The sequence below is a fragment of the Apodemus sylvaticus genome, chromosome 3 (genome assembly GCF_947179515.1).
Source record: "Apodemus sylvaticus chromosome 3, mApoSyl1.1, whole genome shotgun sequence".
In the NCBI taxonomy this organism is placed as follows: Eukaryota; Metazoa; Chordata; class Mammalia; order Rodentia; family Muridae; genus Apodemus; species Apodemus sylvaticus.
This window is the reverse complement of record NC_067474.1, coordinates 74,566,091-74,590,811: the sequence shown is the minus strand read 5'-3', so window position 1 is coordinate 74,590,811 and position 24,721 is coordinate 74,566,091. Positions and strand designations below refer to the sequence as shown.

At 46.3% G+C, this 24,721-nt stretch overlaps 1 protein-coding gene across 3 annotated transcripts in view; it reads right to left on the bottom strand.

The window, feature by feature from the left end:
• Positions 1 to 24,721, bottom strand: part of Znf618 (zinc finger protein 618) — a 162,925-nt gene that overhangs the window by 25,478 nt on the left and 112,726 nt on the right. For 2 of the 3 annotated variants that reach the window (XM_052176605.1, XM_052176606.1), the window contains exons 4-9: positions 20,046 to 20,123; positions 19,442 to 19,480; positions 14,594 to 14,683; positions 13,790 to 13,825; positions 13,618 to 13,695; positions 8,839 to 8,928 (exon numbers count right to left, since the gene is read on the bottom strand). In XM_052176605.1, coding sequence (XP_052032565.1) covers positions 8,839 to 8,928; positions 13,618 to 13,695; positions 13,790 to 13,825; positions 14,594 to 14,683; positions 19,442 to 19,480; positions 20,046 to 20,123 — 411 coding nt within the window. Of the gene's footprint in view, positions 1 to 8,838; positions 8,929 to 13,617; positions 13,696 to 13,789; positions 13,826 to 14,593; positions 14,684 to 19,441; positions 19,481 to 20,045; positions 20,124 to 22,807; positions 22,904 to 24,721 lie in introns of all 3 variants that reach the window. The other variant, XM_052176607.1, reaches the window with a different exon arrangement.

The following is a 24,721-nucleotide window of genomic DNA, read 5'->3' as shown; positions in this document are numbered from 1 at the left end:
TGTGTGTGTGTGCATGTGTGTGTGCACACTCAGAAAGAAGGCCTGATGACTTCAGCAGAAAGACTCTGCCTTGGACACACTACTGTAACCCTGGAATAAGAATAATTCCTGACTTGCTCTAACCCTTTCTCAAAGCAGGACTATGAAGTATCAAATTGATCTGTAAGAAAATCTGCCAGAAAGAAGATGATGCTTTTCAGAGGAAGAAAAAACAACCTAGTTAAACCCAAACATGCCATCTACAATGTGCAGCATAAAACAATTACTTCTGAGGAGAACCAGAAAAATGTAGTTGAAAGTCAAAAGGAAGACCAATCAGAAGAAATAAAAATGATGATAATATCATGGCTGATAAACCTTAAAGCAGCTACTAAACGGACCCAGTACCCAAAGGTTTAAAGAAGACCCTGAATGTAACAGAGAACAAGGAGTTATTAAGAAAGAATTTGCAGAGACTAGACATTGTAGAAGAAAATATTAATGAATCTGAAAGCAGGGCAAACTGAAGCACAGAAGAATAATATGGTTGAAAAAATAAACACCGATTGAACTGTCTGTAAGCACTTTCAGGTATCTAATAAACACGCAATTAAAGTCTCTCAGGAAAGGAAAAAGAAATTACGGAAGAAAAATATAAATCTCTTGGTCAAAGTTGATGAATCCCAAGAAAAATCAGGTTGGTAAGAACTAGTATTACTGGTTAGTACTTGAAAGACTTTAGAGGGCTGGAAAGAAGACTCGGTTGTTTTGACCTAAATTTATGATAGACTATAGTACATCAAAGATGTATACTATAAACCACAAAGTGAAAAAGAGCTAATAGAAGAATATTAACAAAATAAATTGAAAATACTCTATTAGAATGGCAGTAGGCAAGAAAACAAGAGTGAAAATGATCAATATGAATGGAAAAATACATAGTGGCAAATGAAATCCAATCATGTCAATAAGCTATATTAAATGTAAATGTATTAAAGTTTTCATTTAAAAGGAAATAGTTCTATTTTCTGTTTACTTTCACATTTATTGTACCATGACTATATGTTCCTTTCTGTATGTGTGTGTGTGTGTGTGTGTGTGTGTGTGTGTGTGTGTGAGGGTTTCTCTATGCAATCCTAGCTGGCCTGGAACTCACTAAATAGACCAGGTTGGCCTTGAACTCACAGAGAATCTTGTGTCTTTGCCTTCTGAGGGTTAGGATTAAAGGCATGTACCATCATCCCTGGCTTATATGTTCCATTTTTATTTTGAAGCTTAAAAATAAATTTTAAAAATAGTCTAAAAGGGGAAAAGTACAGATTACCACAACAGATAAAGAAGTTAGAACTACCTATAGCTTTATACTTAAAATGACAGAAAAAAACAAAAGTCTGAAGAAAGAAACCCTATATAAACACCAGTAGAGAAGCCCCTTTGTGTGACAGCCATCATACATTGTAGGGAAGATTATAAAAGAACTGATATGAGCACAGTGATGTTGTGTGTGCATTTAGCAGCTCAGACATCCACACCAACTAGTCAAAAAATGGATGCACCTAAAAGAGGAAATGGAAAAACCCAGCTGAGGCTTCTGAGGCTTTTGGGTTAGCCCCCTGATAAGGCAAACCAATTTCTTTTTAAAGTCAAGAAAGGCCAGAGAAACTTGAACACTATCAATCAACTTAACCTAATTGATACTACAAAACAAATCACACACTTATTCATGATTAATTAATTTTGGTAAATGAACATGAAAAATGTAGCAAAGAGAGACCACATAAATGCTTGACCATAAAACAAAACTCAGTAAATTCCAAAGATCAGAAATAACAATATTTATTTGATCACAACAGAATTAAATTAAAATAAATTATAATTTTAAAATAATTATTGTTCTTATATTTTACATATAATATATAATAAATATTTTATTTTGTTATTATATAGTATTTTTAATAAATTATCAATTTATAATTTTACTAATTGATGTAGTTGTTATATATTATATATTTAACAAATATAAATATATAATAAAAATAAATATAGAAACTTTAATTAGCTATATAGAAAGGGAATACATTTTCTAAATAATGTTTCCTATGAAGAAAATGCCAGGTTTGAGAATCTAAGTGTTGAATTTCTATCAAAATATTTATAGAAAGCAATTTCAACTCTATATAAATTCTTCAGAAAATGGAAGAGAAGGGTATTTTCTGTGGAACTGCTTCTATGAAACAGAGTTGTTATGACACACAATAAATAAATAAATAAATAAATAAATTAAATTAGTAAGGAAGAACATGGCACTGGTTGGAGTTAAAATGGCTCAATTCCCTTTGAAAACTGTAGCTAATCTATGGATATGTATGTGTTTGTGCACGTGTGTTATGAGTGCACTCATCTGTGTGTGCACATATTCAGGCCAGAGGCGAACCTCAGATAGCTTTATTAGTTCTCTACATTATTGTCTTTGCCGCTTCTGTTAATGGTGGACTGCATATTTTTGCTTTAAGATATGGTGACAAGCCTACGGGGGCGAGGGAGTAGACTGTGGTGGTTTGAATAAGAATGGCCCCCACAGGTTTGTATATTTCAATGCTTGGTCATCAGGGAATGGCACTACTTGAGAAGGATTAGGAGATATGCCTTGTTGGGTAGATGAAGCCAGACCTTAACCTCAGATCAATTTATTAGTTCTCCACACTGCTGGTACTGGTGGTGGTGGTGTTAGTAGTAGCACTTTCGAGATAGGGTCTGCCACCAGAACTCTCTGTTTTGGCTATATAGCAAGCGCCTGGTACTCACTGCTCTCCATTCCTACCCAGTATTGGGATCACCAGCACGAGCTGCCACATTCAGCTTTTAAATGGATGCTGGGGAACCAGATTAAGGTCCTCATGCTTCACATCAAGTGCTTTAGCCAGTGAGCGATCTGCCAGCCTAGCTGCCTGCCAGAGGAGCCATACCACAATGACTTGTACACAGAGTTATGGCAGCTCCATTGCATGAGGTTCAAGGTGGAGGCAATCCAAATATTAACCCACGATAAGCAGACAAATGCTGGATGATGTCTATCATGTATTGTGTGCCATTCAGTGCTTTGGTCAATGGCAGACCACAGTATATATATGGCAGTGATTCCTTAACGTCATATCACTTTAAAAAGTCACACTTGTCTTATTTTGTGTAACTTATACACTCTGATGCTTGCACAACAAAATACCCTAATGCATTTCTCAGAATGTGCTTAAGTGATGTATGGCTGTATTCATTCAGGGGTGAACTACAGAAAGGCAGGTCAGCACTCATTGATGAAGCACATTGTGTCATAGTCCACATATGTCGGAAATGCAAATTTATAAAGAATAACATAGGCAGATCGGTGACTGTTGGGGGATAGGAATATGGTAAGGGATTACAAAAGGTCACAAGGTGACTGTGGATTCATTACATTCATTATCTGAATTTTGGTGCATCCATGGGCCAAAGCTTACCTCTATTACACTGTAAACGATGGGAACATTGTTATAGGATTAACATATTTCACTGGTGGTGTTTAGTATTTTAAAGACTCGTTTCTTGATAAAAGACCTTTAGTAACAACCTTCTGGTTGGTCACAGGGCACGTTCCTAATCTAAGATTGTAGTTCCCTCCCCTTGGGAGAGTTTGGTTAAATGTCAGGGAAAATCCAGAGAAATTTTGAATCAGAGTAAGTAGGAAAGATGCCCTTAAAAGAAAGTAAGTGTTCAAGATACACTGACTGTCCTGCACTTCAGAGTTCCTCTGCAAAATCTGCATACCAATGGCATCTTTAGTGTGTGCTCCTATATCTGTATAGGTGTGTATTCAGTTGTATATATCAAATATACTATTTTGAAACAGAAATTTTGATAAAGAAGAGATATCCCAGTGTTATAACTTTCTTCGGCTAATGCCACACTGATTTTCTGATATTCTCAACTATTTTAATAAAACATAGGTACAATGACTCATTAAAAAAACCTGCCATTTACTACTCTAGCAAAACAACAACAAACATTAAGAATCCACACAATCATCTCAACAGAAGGGAGAAGCCACATCACCCTAAGTTACAGGCCCGACATCCAGCAGACTCCAAGCCAAGGGTAACCTATGCTGTCAAGGGCCTCAGGAACCTGCTGCAGCTGATCCAACAGGATAAGACAACAAGATGGCGCTGTGCTGTGAGACACTGAACCCCGCGATGGGGAGCGGGTGGGTGCACATGTTCATCCTTCCCATTCAACGCTGTGCGACAGACACACCCTAAAAGAGGGCTGTGAGGAGCATCATGCCCTCAGATATCAGAAGGCATGCAGGCCAGGGAGGAGAGAGCTAGCAGATTACTCCACCATGAGTGAGAGATCTACAGGAGGGCTAGAGAGATGGCTCAGTGGGTAGGAGCACTGACTGCTCTTCCGAAGGTCCTGAGTTCAAATCCCAGCATCCACATGGTGGCTCACAACCATCCATAATGAGATATGATGCCCTCTTCTGGTGTGTGTGAAGACAGCTGCAGTGTACTTACATATAACAATAAATATATGGGCCGGAGTGAACGGACGTCCTGAGTTCAATTCCCAGCAACCATATGATGGCTCACAACCATCTGTATAGTATGAGTAAGTAAGTAAGTAAATAAGTAAGTAAGTAAGTAAATAAATCTTTAAAAAAGAAAGAGAGCTCTACAGAAGGAACCATGAGAACCAACAAGTAAATCTGATAAACTTGCAGGATACAAATCCAGAACACAAAATTCTACTGCTCCTATGTAACAGCAGGAACAATCTGGAAATTCAATTAGGAATTACATACAGTAGCATCACAAGTCACACAATATCTAATGAAATAGGTGTCAAGACAGAGGAATACAGTCTGAGAGAAACTGAGAGAAACTAAAGCCACAGATCCCTGAAAGGTTACACTATGGCCAGGAACTGGCTAGGAGATCCAATACTATAGTCACGGATGGGATGAAGACCCTACACTATAGTCATGGATGGGACAGAAGACACCATAGCCATGGATGAGTCAAAGACCCAACACCACAGCCATGGACAGGCCAAAGACCCAACACCACAGCCATGGACAGGCCAAAGACCCAACACCACAGCCATGGACAGGCCAAAGACCCAACACCACAGCCATGGATGAGTCAAAGACCCAACACCACAGCCATGGACAGGCCAAAGACCCAACACCACAGCCATGGACAGGCCAAAGACCTAATAGCTCTGAAATGCCAGTGCTCTGCAAATTCATCCACAGACTTTACGTAATGCCAAACAAAATTTTAACTGATTTTTTCTTTCTGCCTCCACTCCCCCTCCTTCCTTCTCTTCCTCTTCCTCCTCCTTCTCCTCTTCCTTGGCCCCTTTCTTCCTCTATCCTCCCCACTTTTCCCAATCAATGCTATTTTGATAGAAACCAGCAAGCCTCTAACATTTATGTGAAAAAATAAAGTTCCTAAATGAGCCATATATTTTTCTTAAATAGAAGACTAAAGTCAAAAATCTAACAAGAGCTGTTTTAAGATTTCCTAAACAGCAGTAATAAATAAGACTGACGGTGTGTGTATAAAGGTAGAAAATGGATCAATAGAAAAGAAAGCCATTCACCCTTAGACATTCAACTAGTCACAGCAAGGGCACAGAAGCACTGAATAAGGAAAGGTGACACCAACAAATGGTGTCAGATGACCAGAGTCTACAAAGAATAAGCCTGCCTAACCTCACGACTCACCTCAGTCACAGGTGAATGCAGCTCAACTGCAGGCCTAAGTAGAGATGATAAAAGGTCTGGAACACTTCTAACTAGTACGAATGAGACCCTCACCTTTATGAGGCAGGCAAGGATACCCAAGGAAAGATCCAGAAAGCATCTACTGTAGAAAGGAATGGTTAAGTATGTTTCATGAATGACAATCATGAAACAATCAATGCTCATCAGCATTGCTGCAGAGAAACTACCAGTTCTGCCAGAGAAAATACCCACATGACGAGGTATGTGGACCAACTTGGATGGACAAGAATTTTGACAGCCAATGAAAGGACAACCAACCAAACTTTAAAAACAACTAGGAAAATCATCTACACAAATATTTTCCAGACTAAAATAAGGAGACGGACAGTAAGTCAATGCAGAGCATGAATACCACAGCTACCATCAAACAGAACTCAACTCCACAAGATGCCAATGTCTACACGCTAAAACAGCCAGAAGCAGACTGCCTGATGCACCTACCCTCCACAACACCAGGCAATGGCGTTCCTGGGGAGCTATGGGCTATTTGGAAAATCATTTGTCAGGTATAATTTAAAAAAAGAAACAAATCTATTCCCCAGTAGCTCCATCCCTCAGTATCTATCCTCGAGGAATGACCCACGAGCCCACAGACAGCATCACAAAAGCGTTTCACAGAAGCTCTATTCCTGTCAGCCTAAAGCTGGAACTGACCCAAGCTAACAGGTAACTGATCAAACAGACTCAGATTCATCACAGTGGGGGATCCATCAGCAGTAACAAAGGAGCTGATATTATAACACCAGCAAGCCTTCAAAATGTTTTGTGAGTGAAATCAAAAGGAGACACAAGCATACTTAAGAGACTCAGGAGAACTTCCCCAGTCAGCCTTCTGGATTCTCACCAGACCCAGGGACACATGCTGGCCACCACCCAATCATACCTTCACACTCAGGTCCTACCTATCCCAAAGCGAGCCCCACACAGATCCAATCCTGAAGCTACTGTCTCCTGCCCAGGCTTGAAGAAGCCATTCTTTGCTGAGACTAGCCTAAATTTCATGTTGCTTCTAAAATCCTCAGAAGACACCAGCAAGTGAGTACCAGAGAAACACATTCATCAGACAGATGCAGAAAAACAGAACCAGCTGGGCCGTGGTGGTACGCGCCTGTAATCCCAGCACTCTGGGAGGTAGAGGCAGGCGGATTTCTGAGTTCGAGGCCAGCCTGGTCTACAGAGTGAGTTCTAGGACAGCCAGGGCTACACAGAGAAACTGTCTGGAAAAAAAAACCAAATCCAAAAACCAAAAAACAAAAACAAAAAAAAAAAAAAAAAAGAAAAGAAAAAAAAGAAAGAAGGAAAAAGAAAAACAGAGACTATAGCAGAGAGAAAAACCAAATGAAAATAAGAAAGAAATGTAGACAGTCCATTGGGAAGGAAGCACCAGGTTATCAGAGAAGTTAGGTGTTGCCCTTCCTCATGTGCCAAGGGGGGCTGCACAGCTTCAGGGTGGAGGGTCAGGCTTGCAGCTGCCTGGAGGGGTTCAGGGCCCATACCCCTCTTACTAACACAATGAATGGAAACAACATGCTCTAGGAAGAAAAGAAGTAACAAATGCTGAAAGGCAGTAGCCTTAGGCCTTGTGAGTATGCCTCTCTCGAAGAACATTCTAGGGAGCATACTCTCCAGCACTGGGCAGCAGCTACCCACAAACAGCCCCAATGCCTGGGCACCAGCATCAGGAGTAGAGAGCAAATGGACAGGATAGTACCCAGCCAGGAGAGACTCTAACATACACACTCTCTCTCTCCATGGACTGGCCATATAGTGTACATTAGGGCCACAGTAGATGCCTACCAGAAAGTCATCTCCTGCTGCCCATATCATAAGTCCAGATCCTCAGGTAGAAAGACCACAACACAAGTACTCCCATAGATGGGAAACCTGGGCCCAGAGAAGTTCACCAGGCAAAGGGTCACATAACAGCTCAGAACAGAAACAGTCCAAGAACCACAGCCCAGTGCAAATACAGGTTTGAAGCTGCCATCCAAAGAGGCAGTGTGCCTCACCCCTCAGCTAGCTGGGAGGAATTCCTTGGGAAGCTGCCCCTTTTGAGCAGTGGATGCCTCTCCCCTGACTTGGATACCTTCAGGGAAGCCACCTGCCTATGCTGGTGCTGAAGGTCTGGGACCACCCCAGACAGTGGCTTAGATGCTGTGACCAATAGGTTGTCTCTCTCCCCAGCTCTTCCCATTCTCGGAACACAGTTAGGCAGTGAGATATCCACACGGGTAAATTAGCAGAAGCTCCTAAACACCCCACCTACTACCCCAGAGCCCATGTAAGTCCTGCCTCATCACAACTTATGTCTCCACCTGCACAGAAAAGGGTGAAAGGCCCTCTGGCTCATACACTCAGGGATTGACCTTCCTCTGACTGCCATCCACAGAACGACACTCGGGAAGTCACTAGGAAGGCTTCCGGCATCAGGAGAAAGGAAGACCCCATGTCCCCTGGGAGGGGCCCTGGTGTGCCTTCCTATCCTTACCAGGAGAGGAGTTAAGGGATGACCATGGTCTCTAGTAAGCCGATGATCCCTGGGCCTGGTTTTCGGGTCTTTTGCCTCCCAACTTAGCATGCTGTCTGTCTCCTTAGCTTTCTACTACTTGGGCTGTCCTGTCCAGACACCCTCCAATCAGCAAAATTGGTCTTTGGTCTACTAGAAGGAAAGCTACATCCCAAGATAGATACTATGGGTGTGTGTGTGTGTGTGTGTGTGTGTGTGTGTGTGTGTAGGGACAGGGCCCACTGCAGTTCTTGGACAAATCACATCTACTAGACACCCACTCTGTGACAGATAGTCCCCTAAGCTACTTTGAGGGTTCTTCTAAGCTAGTTTCTGAGCAAGCTTTCTAGGCTATTCTACCTCATAGGCAGGCTACCTCATGGGCCCAGGACAGACCCACACACCTGATAGCCCAGACCTGAGTTCACCTTTCTGACACCTTCCCTGGCAAGGCTCCAGAGTCCTGGCCAGTGGCAAACCACTGTCCCTCCCCAGGTCTCCCCATCCCCCAATTGGAGAAGTAACTCACTGATGGGGGCATGTAAGGCCACGTGCTCCTGGTAGGGCGTGTAGTACTTGTATTGCTTCCCACAGAACTCACAGGTGTAATTACCGGTTTCTGCAGAAGGAGAAAGAGGTGTTAGAACAGGCCCCTCCTTGCCAAGAGACCAGTTATCTCTAGCACCCAAACTCTGATTCATTATGAGATCACCAGCCAGACCCAACTTGGACTGTGGAGCTGTACTATCTGATTCAAATCCAAGTGTGACCTCTCTTTGTAATCTGACAGTTTGTGCTCTGTGTATGGATGGGCTGGGGTTGCAAAGATAGGGGCATGGACACATGTGTGTATGGGTTCTCATATGTGCAGAGGCCTGAGGTCAACTTTGAGTGTTTTCCTCCACAGTTGTTCACTTCATCTTCTTCACAAGGTCTCTTGCTGAGCCTTCAGCTCACTGTTTTGGGGAACTGGCTGGCCAGTGTACTCCAGGAATCCACCCTTCTCTGCCAGTTTGGGATTACAGTTACACGCCACTTGACATGGCTTTTAATTTGGAAGCTGGGGATCTGAACTAAGGTCCTCGTGTCTCCATGAAAGCACTTTAAGGACTGAACAAACTCTCCTGCCCCTAACAACTTTGTCCCTCCATTTCCCGACCTGGAAGAGGGAGGTAACAGGGTGGATATCCAGAGGACGGCTGCTGAGAGTTACCTCTGAATGTGCAATTCTTAGAACAGTGCCTGACTTGTCCCAGTCTTGAGTCTTGAAAGCTCCAGTCCTAATGCTAAGGAGACCCCAGATGGACCCCCAAAGCCAACCTTTCCATGAGCTTTTCTGTAAGCCTTGCCCACTACAGGGGTCACAACCATGGTCCCTTATCTCCAGGGTGTCCCCACCCACCAGAGCTGAGGTCCTACTTCTTAGTCCTTGATAGGCTTTAAATATTACTTGCTGACTTCTTTATTATTACATGTGCCTGAGATATATGTGGGTGCATGTGTGCTACAGAGTACATGTAGATATATGTGGGTGCACGTGTGCTACAGAGTACATGTAGAATGTAGATATATGTGGATGCACATGTGCTAAGAGTACATGTAGATATATGTGGGTGCACGTGTGCTACAGAGTACATGTAGATATATGTGGGTGCATGTGGGGTTGGCTCTCTTTTTCCACATGGGTGCTGGGGATCAAGCTCAGGTATTAGGCATGGGGTAATGATGCAAGCACTTTATCCCCGAGCCATCTTGCTGGCCTGTCACTGGACTCTAACCATCATAACTCTCTAGTTTCTGCCTAAATCCTCCTTTAAAGATGTCTGATGTAAAATGGTCCATTTGAGGACAGTTATAAAATCCTGATGAATACAAGCTCAATTTTTTAAAGGAGCCAGTGCCATCTTCTACCACCCCTATACCAAGGGGAACATCATCTCCCAGGACATCAGCAGCTGCCCCGCCCTGCCCCGCCCCGCCCTACCCCCCTCCTCTAGGGTGCTTCTCTGCTGCTACCATTTGTCTGGCTCCTATGGCCTTGAATTAGCCATCCCTGATCGATATCCTCTTTGTAACCTGGTGTATTCAATCGACAATACTTTGTGGACATCTTGCCCAATCAATAAGTATTGATCTCCAGGACTGCCTTTATTGGCTACATGGCTCCCATGGGACTTGGGAATTTGCTGAGCCAGTTGCCCTCCACCAAGGGACATTCAGATTGTTTCAAGTCACCCCCTCCCTTATTAAAAATGCTGGAATCCACACCCTTGCAGGGACTTTTGCACATTTGGCAAATGATCTAAAAATAAAGGTCACTGCCCATGACTTCCTAGGGATAGGTGGGGAAGGGCATGCCTTTTGGAGGCTTTGGCACCGTCAGGCAACCATATCCTGCGCAGTTACTACCTCTCTATTTTGCATATCTGACCTGGGAGGGAAATACCAGTTACATTACAGGTTTATTTCCCATTTCTTGGATTTCTAAGGAAATTGATTATTTTTCTTGTATAATTAACTACAGTTTTCCTTTTGTGAACCGCCTTTAAAAAAATCACTAAATTATTTGCAGATCTGTGGTATCAACATCTTGTCACATGTTTTATGGGCAGCTGGTTTTCCTAGTCTCCTTTGCTTTCCTCTCCCAAGATGGAAGCTTTAGAATTTTGAGTAGTTAACCAATATTTGGAACTGACTCATGGATACTGAAAAAGCATGTATATTAGTTCCTGTCAAGGTTATTAGATCAACTATATTAATTATTTTATTTCAGCCTTATGTAATCTTATCCGTTTGCTCCAGCAAGGACTAAAGACTGTGATAAACCCTCCCATTCCATTGCTTCTCTGGAAAGCTCTCTACTTTTTAATTTAGGCACATTATTGACTGGTGTATGAAAACTTGTGGCTCAAAATCTCTACTGTGGGGCTAGGAAACTTGCACAGCACGCAGGAGGCCCTGTGTTCCCTCCCCGATTCGGCCTAAACTGGACATTGTGGTGCATACTTGTAATCCCAACAATAGGGAAGCAAGGGGAAGAGGTTCGATGTGATCCTCATCTACATAGGGAATTCTATGTCATCCTGGGTGTGTGACATGAGACCCTGTCCTAAGACACTGCTCCTAAGTGGTTCCTAGACCAAAGGAGCCTGACAGAAACCCAAGATCTGTTAAAAGATAATCCCTATGGGTGTGGCTCATAAATGTACCTTTTAATGAGAACATTCTGATGCATGGGAAAGTTTAAGAAGCATTGCTCAAACATTTAATTAAGCCATTTTATTAGTTCGTCTGGCATTAATATTATTAAGTTCCTAGTGATCTGTCAGGACTCGGTTCCTACATGTTTGCATGTGTCTAATGACATGTTCCTACACGATCCTATGCTTTTATTCATTAAGCAAGGATGACACTGAAGTGGAGGCTGAGCAGACACTGTCATGTCCTTATCCTCAAGGAGCTGCGTGGAAAAGGAGAGACGATCAAACTATCACGTGACTTCAAAACTGCACCGGCGGGTATGTGCACACAAGGAAGCAGACAGCACCACAATAAGCCATGACAGGGCCTTTAATCTCTTTAAGGGAGAAAGGCCAAGTCCCCAGGAAAGACACACAGAAGCAACGAGGAAAGATAAGGGAAGAACTAGGTGCGCTGCTAGTAAACTATTAGTGATTGGGATTATTTCAAATGAGCTTGACAGCTTCTGTTTTCTCAGCGGGGAGATTATACGGCTTGCTTCTATTGCCATGATCGATCGATTTGGTTTTACATGGTGAACATCCCTAATCCCCAAACCCGAAATGCACCAACAAGATGCCACAAGTAGGGAACTCCAAGCTCCGAAACTCTGTGTCACACACAATGTTATTACAGATATTTAATGAGATCACGCAGAGGTTATCTACACACATATGTGAAAGGTAAGTAAATTGTGCATTTAGACTCAGATCTCACCCTGGAATGTTTCATTATGATATGCAAAAAATCTAAAAATCGAAACCTATTATTGGTCTTAGGCATCTCGACTACAGGAGTGACAATCTGCGGTTTTCATGTGCCTCATACTGTGGCGTGTCCTCCTGGCTCTGCCTGTTTGAGGTATGAGATTTTGCTTTTCCATTTTCACCTGTGTTCCATTATTCTTCAATAGTCCTTATTATTTTAGATAGCATATAAGATATATTTCTTTAATTGTTAACAGTGGGGCAGAAATGGCATTTTAAAGTTTTTTACTGCTGAGAAAGGGCCTTTAACCTGCTGCTTATTAAACTGAAAAAAAAAATTGTATTTACATGTCTCTGTGTGGGTGCCACGTGACTGTGGATGCCCATGGAGGCCAGAAGAGGGCATCAGATCTCCCGGAGCTGGGTTATAGGTGTATGCTATCAACTGCTGGATGCTGGTGCTAGGAACTGAACTCTGGTCTTCTAGGAGAGCAGCCTTTAATCACTGAGCCTTCTCTCCAGACCTTTTGCTGAGACATGTAAGAAAGCCTCATAGCATGTAGGTCAACCACCGGGCTCTACTCCAGAGATTCTGATGCCATGAGTTTGGGCTAGGGTCAAAGAATTTCCATTTTGGATAAACTTTGAGGAGCTGATCTGGCTGGCCTAGGATGACATTCTGAGTCCAGAGGGATTAGCCAGTCCTTTGCTGAGCACAGCTGTAACAGTTTACTGTGTGACTCACCAACCTATGCCTCAATGACTTTCCATTTTTATTCGTTTTTAGGGGCAGGGTCTCACAAGCTCAGGCTGGCCCTGAACTCACTACATGGTTGAGTTCGGCATGCACCACGGTGCCCAGTTTATGTGGTGCTATAGATGGAGCCTAGGGGTCTGAGCATGCTTGAGGAGCATTGGCCTGCGAGAGAAGGCCAGGGAGGGGAGGCTCTGAGAACGCTACCTGCAGCTGAGCTGCTCTTGGTCCAGTTTTATAACTCACACCTATATTTAGGGTGATCTGATTTACAATGGTTAAAACGTCCTTGTTCAGAGTTCACAGGTCCCCTCACACTATAGCTTATCGGGTGCATCTTGTGCTCCATTGATCAGATTGGTGTGTGTGTGTGTGTGTGTGTGTGTGTGTGCGCGCGCGCGCGCACATTTAAAGTTTTTCTGAATATGCTTTTTTATTTGCATATCAATTCCAATTTGCCCAGGTGTAAAATTCTTAAAGCCTCTCTTCTTCCAAACACTCTGTTTGCAGCTCCTTGAAGGCTAATGTCCCTAGACTTCCCAGCCCAACTGACAACCCACCTCCCTCACCCAACCCCACCAGCCCTTGGCCGCAGAGTCCCACATACTTGGTCCAATTTTCTGGAAAGGCTCTGGAGGCTCCTCCTTCACCTCATCAGTGGCCACGACACCTTGGTCAAAGGGGTCTATGGGAGAACACACGGCCTTAAGCATTGCTGCTCACTGAAGACATAAGAACCCAGCTGGATACAGAGAAAATGGGTGGCCGCAAAGACTTACCTGCCCGATTCTCGGGAGCCCCTTCCACACTGAACACTGTACCCAGGCGGGAGGCGACAGCCGCAGGAGGAAAGAAACAAACAGGAGTCCTGTGAGTCCCTGGCCATTTCTATCTCTGCCAGCCATGCCTAGATTCACAGGGTTGCCTGTGTCACCAGGAGGCCTGACCTGGTCCATTAGGAAATCCAGGAAGACGGCCATAGTTAGGCACTTCCCCTACCCTGCTCACTCTTCCCCCTCACTAGGGGCTCAGAACTCCCCAGCAGGCAAGGGGTGGAAGAACAGGAGCAAAGAGGCTCAAAGCGGACCAAGGGCAAAGGGAGGAGAGGGGAGAAGGGCAGAGGCAGCAGGCCTTACATCACTGCTCAGTGCTGGAGGCGTAGGGCTAGATGGGGAACCTCAAAGTCCTTTCTGAATATTAAACCCTCTTTCTAGGAATCTTAACATTCCACAGATGAATGACTTGAATTCATTGTTCTGACATCCACCTCTATAATCCAAGATGTCAAAGGACATCATTCATTTTAACAAATTGGTTTAATTTCACGATAGAATGCAAACACTCAATATAAAACTGTAAAAAGACCTGACCTGAAGTTTCAATATTCAACTCATTTTGAACTATTAAAAAAAAAAAAACCACCAGTTTCATTTGGATCAGCCACAGAACACGTAAATGAAGGGACATTCCCTCCCCCAAATCCTGCATGGTAGTGCCCCAGGGATGGCACTATGCAAGGGACAGTGATCTGGAAGAAGAGCATTTCTCTGGTGTGACTCCCAAGAGTGAGGGGCCTGACTCACCATCCACAGCGTGGAGATCTCGGTGCTCCTGGAAGCAGCTGTAGTATTTGTATTTCTTCCCACAGATGTCACATACGTACCTGAAATTGTCTGGGGAGAGGGAACAGAAAGACACTGAGCTGGACAGCACCCTGGTCACCTAGTGAGGTTCCTGCTCAGTGCTCCAGACCCTGGAACCAAGATGGAACCAAGCCAGTGCCGCCCCAACTGGAGAGCCCCATGGAGAACTTGATCCTGGTCCGCTGAGTCTCAGCACTGCCCATGTCTTCTGAACAGAGGCAGCTGCGGTCCTACTCAGTCCCTGGACCTCTGAGCAACCACTCCTCCATGCTTAATCAGGTCGCCCTCTATTCCTCTCTGGACCTTGATTCTGGGGAAGCCTTAGATTGCATTCTGGGATGGCATGGATTGTGACAACAGGTGTCCTTTGTGGAGATCCAGAACCTTAAGACACCTTGGGAGTTTAGAGCCCCAAATTGACCCTCAAGCCCTCCCTGTGAGAGTTAAGTTCCCTAGGACTTGGTTCTCATGGGTGTCATCTCCCATCTCAGAAGATTAACAATGACTACAGCTCCCATGGTGAAGGCAAGATGTAACTGTGAGCAAGGGAGCCAAGCCAGGCTCTCCTCTCGGGCTCCCTCAACCACGGAGGGAAGAAGCAGACTCCCATGAACGTATGCATGAGCAAACTAAAGAGAAGTGATCTGCCCAAATCCTACCGTAAGGTGGCCTGGCCTCCGGGATATGCTGATGCCCCTTGCAGCAAGTGTTCACACCTGATGGATGTAACTCTTTCTCTTGAGGGGTACTCCTAATTAGGAGAATGTGGTCAAAGGGATAGGATGTCATTCTGAAGTTAGGTGACAGGCAGCCAGGACATTGGCCTTACACATGCCACCTGTCCCCTGCCCACTCTGTGGTTGGCTGCTATGTTCTCAGTTTAGTCATAAAGAGATGCAGATGGAAAGGAGTTGAGCCTGGCCCTCTGCGTGGCTAGTGGCAACAGAGGCCTTTAGGCCAATAGTTTGGGAAGGACAGGACCCTGCAACCTTTACCTCCTCACCCAAGCAAACCTAGAAGAATCCCTTACAAGCTGAGCCCTGGGATGAAACCATAGCTCCAGCCAACCCTAACTCCAGTCCTATGTGAGTCTCTGAGCCAGAGGACCCTGAAAAGCCACACTCAAATTCCTAACCATAGAGACTGGGAGAAAACCAGGGTTGCTCATTAAGTTTTATAGACTTGTGCTTCACAATAACTCAGCTAGCACAGGCCCAAGTTTGCCTGTTCTGTAGGCCTCCCACAGCGAGGTAAGCTGCAACTAAGCCTACACCTTTCCTTCCAGGGCACACCCTCTTGCATTTGAACTAGCTCAGACCCAGTGTATGTGAGTAACCTGTGGAGGGCCTGTGACTCCTGTCTCCCTAGGGTCCCAACGCAGCATGCAGAGGTACAGCAGCTTGCTCAGAGCTGTGCAGAGGGAAGAAGAGAGAGCTAGGGGCCAACTATTCACTTAACTTCAAGCCAGCGAAAGTCAGGGTGCACAGCCTTTCTCTGCTAAGATACACCACACTGGGGTACTTTGTTCTTTCTGGATCCATTTCCTGCTCCTCAGTGTCCAGTAGAACAGCAAATGAGATTCTCCATGCCAAGGCTGGGTGTAGGGTGGGAAGGTTTCTGCCCCCTCTATCAGCTGAACTCAGAGACGTGAACAACACTAGCCACCTTTCTTCCCACCTCTACCTTCATCTCATCCCTGAAACTGGTGTCCTCTGAGGGCATCTTAGCGGTCGTCAAGACTGCAGAGACGAGCTATCGCCACCCGAGGAGCCCATAGCTTAGACACACAGGATATACACAGGATCTGAGTACTAGAGTCTTCCAAGGGAGAGCTGGTCTCTGGCCCCCCTCCCTATCTAATTTCTGAAGTGGGGGGCACAGATCAGATGACCTGTCTAAGGCTGCTACTTCAACACCACCTCTTTCCCCATGGCAAGCAAGACAGCTCAGAAAAAATCCTTTTTCCCCAGGCTGTCCCATAATCCTCATCTTCTCCTGTAATCCCTGCATCTTCACTGGGTACCAACAGAGGGCAGCTCCAGATGAGGCTTCATCCTGACAGCCCTCTCCCAGATTGCCCAGAGTTGCCTAACCTCTGCAACTGCTCATTCTGCCTGTTTCTATCCCTGGCAACAGCCTCTCCTGTCAGCCGGCCTGCTCCCCTCCCCCATGGGCCACATTTCCCAACTCCAATAAAACTTGAAGACGCCCCTCCCTCAGCTTCCTGTAGCTGAAAACCACCCCCATCTGCCCTGCTGAATCCACCCTGTCTTCTCATTCTCATATTCCGGAATTTCAATGCAACAGTTGAACAGGGAGAGAGAGTTATTCCTAAAGGAGTCTGCCAGTTAAGCCATGTTTTTGCAAGAGAGCTTGGCATCCCAGGAATGCCCCCATGAACCTGTTACAGGAGGTAGATTCTGGGATGAGATGCAGAGGCCCAATACCCACTCTACCACTGATAACAGTATGACTGACTATGGGCTCACTCCCTAATGCCCTGTGAGATGGGAACGACAACTCTTTACCATGAAGAATGGAACAAGACCCAGCTGTAAAGGTATATTCTTAATTACTGACTGATTAGTGACTGAGGCCTAGCCCATTGTGAGGGGCACCATCCCTGGGCTCTGGGTTCTGTAAGAAAGCAAGCTACGGAAGCCATGAAGGAAGCCAGCCAGTAAGCCGTCCCCTCGTTGGCTTCTGCATCAGCTCCTGCCTCCAGGTTCCCACCCTGTTTGAGTTCCTGTTCTAACTTCTTTCAGTAATGAACAGCACTATGGAAATGTAAGCCAAATACACTTCTTTTCTCCCCAAGTTGTTTTTGGTCATGGTATTTCATCATGGCAATAGTAACTCTAACGGAGACAGCACAGTGGCTACCACTTGACTAACGGTAAATGCTACCTGGCAGGGTTTTCCAGAGAAGACCTAGGAGCTGGAGAAGGATATGGTGGGGGACTGGTCTTTACTTCTCTCATACTGAAAGATGGGTGGGTGTGTCTCTATGTGTATGACTGGACTGTCTCCCTGCTTAATGCATGGCAGGCCCTTAGTTTAGGAAGCAAAGGACTGTTGAGCCAGGCCTGCATCTACTGCTAACAAGCTAATGACTTCCACTCTCTGGAACCCAGGGTCTTCTTGTGCAAGTTGCCAGTCTGGAGTTGACAGGGGCCTTTCAGCTCCAGTACCCTACAGCTCTGTGCCAAGGCTGACCCACAAGCTTTTACCACAGTACCAACATCAGTGAACCCATACAGTGGAAACTAGATACAGTACAACAGCCCATTGATAGGCTTCTAGGGAGGCCAGGGACCCAGAACAGCCAAGGAAGCAAGGATAAATAGGGAAGGTCTTTAGATGTGTGGCTGACCACAGGCAGACCACAGGGGCCAGAAAAGAAGGGAGGAGTTCCTGAAGCAGACAGAGATGGGGGAGAGACAGATGCCGTACCTCCTGGCCAAGTGTATGGCAGGTGTCTAGCCGAACTGAATACGGGATCTATATCAGGGCATGGCCTCGGGTACAGGGTCCTTCTCCAGCTCAGGCTAGCTTAAACACTGACCTACTCTGTTTGGGGTAACATTTATTATCTTTGAGTAGTCTATAATGGTGCAACAAAAACAATGAACAGGATCACATCCTCGTTCCTGGGGCCAGATGCTGTCACCATCTTTATTGGTAGGACTCTAGCCTCACATCCCCTTGAAGTTTCTACTACAAGTGAAGGGCATAGAGATGCCACGCCTCCTCACCATCTGGTCCTCCACAGAAAACATTCTTGGCCCCTACAGGACAAAATGTTTATGTCTTAAGCAAGCAGTTTGGTCTTTCCACCCACAGAAATTGTCATGGAACTTGGCTCAAGAAGCAGAAAGCAGACCCTTCCAAGGGTACTCAGTCTTCTGACTTGCATTAAGCACTCCATGCCTGTGCTTTCTGACAGGCTTAGCAGTGGGCTCCTTCCTCTGTGGGTGGTTAGGCTGCATCCACCCTCAGGTCTACATGTAGTCCTTTATTCCCATGGGTAGCTAGGCTGCATCCATCCTCAGTTATGCAAGCAGTCCTTTAGGTAACTGGACTTACTCAGCCACTCCTAACGCTGACCATCTGGGTGGCTTCTGCTTTAGAGTTGTCAGGGACAGCACTCTAAAGATCATTTGAGTTTGCATCTTTCGATGGACCCAGACATATGCCTATCTGTGATAGTCACTGATGGTAGAACTCTTGAAGTTCATGTTGTTCACAGGGAGGGTGGAAGAATAGAGGTTTGGTCTCAGAGTACACCCCGTGGAATGTCTGCTTCTCATCCCATGAGGTTGGAGTTGGAGGGAGGGCAAGTAGGACCTGTGGACATCTATCACAGGGCCCCCCAGCATACAGAACCCAACAAAGTACCAAGGAGCAACTGTCCCAGAGGCTGAGGGTCCTCTGAGAGAACTGTTCCTCAGCACAGGCCACAGAATTCTAGGCCCCTAAGTCAGGGTCCAAAGTATGATGAAAGTTCCTTCTAGAGATGTTTATGGTGGCACGGGACACTCATAGTAAAGATGTCAACTCAAGGTTTCCAGGAGTACTTGGCCAGAGAACCCTTTCTGAGAGACCCCTTGTCAGAATGGACATGCTATGGAACCCACTTGGAGAAGGCCTGCTCTCGTTTCATAAGGCCCCTCTGGTGTTTGTTGCACCAGATGTGCTTCTCAAAGGCTGTCCTGGGGAAGAGAAAACAGCTACTTTCCACGCCCACTGCTTGGTCCCCACCAACCCAGGATGTGGGAAAGTACTTACTGCTCTGGGAGGCTCCCTCCCCTGAGGTGGCTTCAGTATCTGTGAGAGAAAGAGAGAGAGATTGGAAGGAGATAGCCAATAGGCAAGAATGACGGCAGGGTCAGGGCTGTGACAAGGGAGAGATGGGGTGGAACAGCTATGGGGAGTCGGGGAGTGCTGTACCCCCTACCCCGTGGACACTATGAGGGACAAGGCTCATTTCTGCTCTGAGGCTCCATGTCAGCAAAGCCTGCCCCTGGGTCTCTCTTCCCTGTCACCTGGCTCAGGAGAGGCAAGTGCCAGTCCATTTGTCCCCTGACTGTCAGAATGGGAAACAGCTTCAGGCTTCTCTCTTGAGTTGTTGGGAGGAACAAGAGAGAATATGTGTACTTGGCCTTGAGGGTGTGGGAGGTGTGATGGTGAAGGTGGTGGTAACACAGGAGGAATAAACAGTCCTAAAGTCGTCAGAGGCCAAAACCAGGGGCCTAACTGCTGAACCCCCATCAATCTTCCCACATCAAGGAGGCTTCTTCCTTCCTCCACGGCCCTCCGTCCTATGGTTGAAGGAAGATGAGCTGCCAGGGCCCCTAGGGATACCAAGCAAAGCACAGGACATGCCACTCACCTCGGTGTGCCCGCACATGCGTCTGGAAGCAGTTGTAGTACTTGTATTTCTTGCCGCAGATCCCACATTCATAGGACCCTGGAAAACAGCAGGGGAAGGGCCCATCAGCTACCTTGTCTCCACAAGGCCCAGGACTCACAGTGCCACTGGGAAGGGATGGAGCCTTGGCAGACAAAAGGGCATCCAGGACCAACGGAGACAGCACTGAGCTGGAGTCCACTGCTTTACAGACAACACTTTACAGCTACCTGCAACCGCTCTCTGTGTCTCGGCTTCCAAATCTGTAGGATAAAGGTGACAGCCTTGACCGAGTCCTGAACTTATACATTGAGAGGAAAAGGGAGAGGGACCCAGAGTGCTCTGTAATGAGCCACCACACCATAAGGATGTCACTCAGGCTGACCTGTTTCCAGCAGGACACAGAGAGGAAGACCACAGGCTTCGTATGAGGCCACGGGGGCTCCATTCCCCGGCGCACACCTGCCAGCAGCCTGACCCTGGGAACTTCTCCAGACTCATAGGCTCTGGCCTGTCACCTCCATCCAGCTGGTTCTTCACCTTGTCCAGTCCCACGACAGAGCTCACCAAGAAGAGCAGTCCCGTCTACAGGAACTATGGTGCTCTCAGACAGAGAACAGCCTCACGGCATCCACACACCTGACTTCTGCCTCTTGAAGCCTTTTCCAAGTGCAGAGAATTAAAATGGTTGACCCTCAAGGGGGATCCAAAAATGACCTACTATGTAGGTCCTGAAACAAAGTCCGCGGCAGGGAGTCTGGATCTCGACGACAGGACCTAACCTAGCAAAGGGCCCCAGATAAAGTGCATACTCATCTCTGCTGGGAAAAGCCCTCCTGCCGGCTTGAGGCTCCTCGGACCCAACTCCCACCTTCCAAAACAGACAGGCCAGGACGTGCAAGAAGTCTTGGTCACAGGACAGGTTGTACACAAGCCACTGGGTCTGGGGACTTAGGCATGTAACTTCCCAGGAAACTCCTGGCACCCTGCAGTCAAGGCGGGGAACATTACTTCTTTAGTGTGGGTCCAGAGAAGGAGCTTGGCTCTGCCATTCACCTAAGTGCCCCCTAAGTGTCTTCTCTAGAGAAGGCAGTGGGGCTAATGAGAAGGCTGAATGAGGCCCACATTCTCTGTAGACACATGGGGAGTGAGCATGATTACTAAGCCACTCTCTGTACCTGGGCCTAGCAGCAGAGACTCTTCAGCCATGTAGCCTCAAAGAGTCTGGATGCCAACACTTTTACCTGTCTGAGTGTTGGATTCCTCACCTGCCACCAGGACAGTGGCTCCTGAGTCTTAACAGTGATCAAGACACAGACAGAGCACACAAGGGAGTACTAGGGGACAGTGGTTGGTGTCTGTGTTACTTGTGAGATACTCCAGGGCCACTGCCGCCATCCTATTGCCACCCGGCATTCAGAAGCTGGCCTTTGAGGAGTTTCTGCACACATCACCCCTGCTACACTGGGAAGGAGAAAAGCCTGCAGCCATAGAGCTCATGTATTTCTTTGCATTCAGCCCTATGGCTGGCACACAGTGAGGACTCAGTATTTCATGCTGGCTCACTGCTATACTCATCAATCACCAAGTGATAACTTCCTGACTTTCTTCTTGGTGCCTCCACCCACTCTAACGGCTCTGCCAGTTTCTTTCCACCAACTGAGGATTTATTGAGCATCTACAATGGCCAGGCCCCGAGGCTCGGCGGTGAGGTAGATGTGACCCCCGCCCTCCATCTAATGGGGGGCAGAAGGGTCAGCAGGCCTGGAGAAAACTTGGTGATGGTGTTGTGACAGCCAGAGTAGGACTTGGAGGCTCGAGGTGAGACCCTGCCCAGCTGCAGCGAGGAGAGCGGTCTACAGAGTCAATGCTGCTTAAAATGAGTGCCTTTAAGACAATCAATCCATCTCCTCTGCTTATGGAGAGCTGAGGGTGCGTGCTTCCATGGCCTCTGACCAGCTCCCTGCCCCTTTGAGAGGGAGGATGGACACCATATGCCAGCCAGGATTCCCAAGCTTACCCTTCAATCACCCTTGGTCCCTGTTGCGTGGCAATCCTTGTGCATGGAAGGTGCTAAATGGGTTAAGAACCAGGAAGCTCCCCAGAGAGGACAACCAACCTGGGTCTAAACCTTAGCTCACTGACAACCAGTGAGGAAAGTCTCCAGGGAGTTCCAGGACTCCTCTCTGAGAAACAACAGCCTCAGAGTGAGGAATAGAACCATTGTGATTCTTTAGCATGAGGCCTGTAACTCAGCAGGCACTCACTGAGTAAGAGCTGTGGTGACCACCAGCTTTTCCAACGTGCTTTCTTCAGAACCACAGTTCCAGAATGCTCAGGAGGAAGAGGTTCACGGCCAACAGTGACCGAGAAAATGCTTAATGCCTGGCCTTGTGCTGGCAAGATGCAAGGCATGAAGCTGCCTCAGGTTGGAAGGCCTACAGGGAAGGATTGAGGTCCCAAACACAGGTGGCTATGGGAGGCTCCTTCTTCCATGTCTGTGATCCAGGGGAAGCGCTGCTCAAATGGTTCAGAGTCTAGACCACCAGATGTCCAGTCATCCCCAAGGGTAGACTCAAGATCTGTTCACAATGGCTGGACGGGATGTGTGGGAAGGTGGCCCCGCAGGCCCTGAGATACTAGCAGAGTTTGCTCACTCAGAGTATACAGCTGGCAGCCATGGCCAGCTGTGCCCACCCTCCATGCTGACCAAAATCAGGCCACATCCCTCAGCCATCACGTACCAGATGCATATCTCAAAGCTTGGTCAAAAATCCAGGTCCCTGAATACCGACTCCGAACAGATCCGCGGTGGGGGCTGCCTTCCGGAGCTTTTCCATCTGAATTACGTAAGAAATCAGAAAGAGCCCTTAACGGTGGAGAATGCCTTATTATTTAGCTTAGGGTCAAGGCCAGCTGGGGAAGGAGCCAGGCACCTGGGCTATGAGGGCCTCAGTCCTCCTAGGTGACATTAACAAGAGTAGGTAGGGCCAAGTGGCAACCTGTTCAACTTGATAACTTTTGCTCACAGCTGGGTGATGTGACACATGCCTATAATCCCAAAACTCAGGAGGCTGAGGTGGGAGGGAGGCAGGTTCAAGGCTAGCTTGCTACACTACATACTGAGTTTTAGGCCAACGGAGCTACAGAGCTAGACTCTATCTCAAAACTAATAAACAGGGCTAGGGAGACAGCTCCATTGGTATAGTATTATTAACCCTGCATTCATGAGGATCTGAATTTGATCCCCAGAAATCATGTAAAAGACACTGGTCATGAGATATATACTTATAATCCTAGCACTGCAGAGGTCAGGATAGATAGATCTCTGGTGCTAGCTGGTCAGCCAGGTTATTATATTTGGTAAGTTCTGGGCCAACAAGATACCCTGCCTAGATCCAAAAAAGGAGGGGTACTGGTACCTGAGGAATTATACAAGAGTACCTGCGGTTGTGCTATGGCCTCTACACACACACACACACACACACACACACACACACACACACACGCACGCACAACACATACAGCACATACACACAAACACACACACACCCCACCCCACACATATACACACACCATATACACACCACATAAACACACACACATATGCACACACGCACACACACACAACACACACAGCACATACACACAAACACACACACACCCCACACCACACATACACACACACCATACACACACCACATAAACACACACATACACATACACACACCCCACACACACACCACATAAACACACACATGCACACGCGCGCACACACACACACACCCCTAATAGAGCTGTAAATGAAGAAGCCATTAAGAACATAGACCCTCGCCTGTTTTTTGGCATACATCTTAGAAGGAGTCAAAGAATCAAGTGATATCATGAAGCAGACCCCATGGTCTCCTGCCCCCTGTTTACACACACCCCAGCCCTCCAAGCACTCTTCCTACAAACACTGGAAATCATCACAAAGTGAGGGCCACGCCCTGTCTCATTCTGCTTGTAAGAAATCTTCATTCACAGATACACGAGCCGATTGAGAAAGAAAGAAAGCTGTAACTGTTTCACTGAGAAGTGTGTTTTCGATATTTTTTTTATTTTTACACTTACTATTTATCTAAATTTGTTCTTGACAAATTGCAGGCTAATCACAACTCAATCTGGAGGAAAAAAATTAAGAGGTTTTAAAATGCAGAGCTTTATGATCCCAGGAAAAATTTTCCCCCAGAAATTTCTATTTCAATTTATGTACCTCTTGTTGTGGCAGATGAGTGTGAAACAGTGATCGATAAAAGACTTTCAAGCATAAAAAATATATTACATTAGGAAAAAACCCTGTGGGGGGAGTGGGCCAGAAATGGGAGTTCAAGGAGAAAAAAAAAGGAAGATATAAAATCTCTGTCTGCTAAAGACGAGCTTGTTTGGGTATTTTTTAAAGTGGCAACAGCGGGCCCTAAAAGATAGTGGCACTGTGATTATTTGCAAAATGCCACTTTTAAAAAACAATACAATATCCTAGGAATTATAACATATGCAACTGGTGAAAATTGAAAAGACATTCTTTTAGGAGGCCTAAACGTAGGGTATTTGATGCCCTGGCCTGCGAGATTCCTCTCATCACCGCAGTCATCCTGGGGTGTCGATGCCCTAAGGGG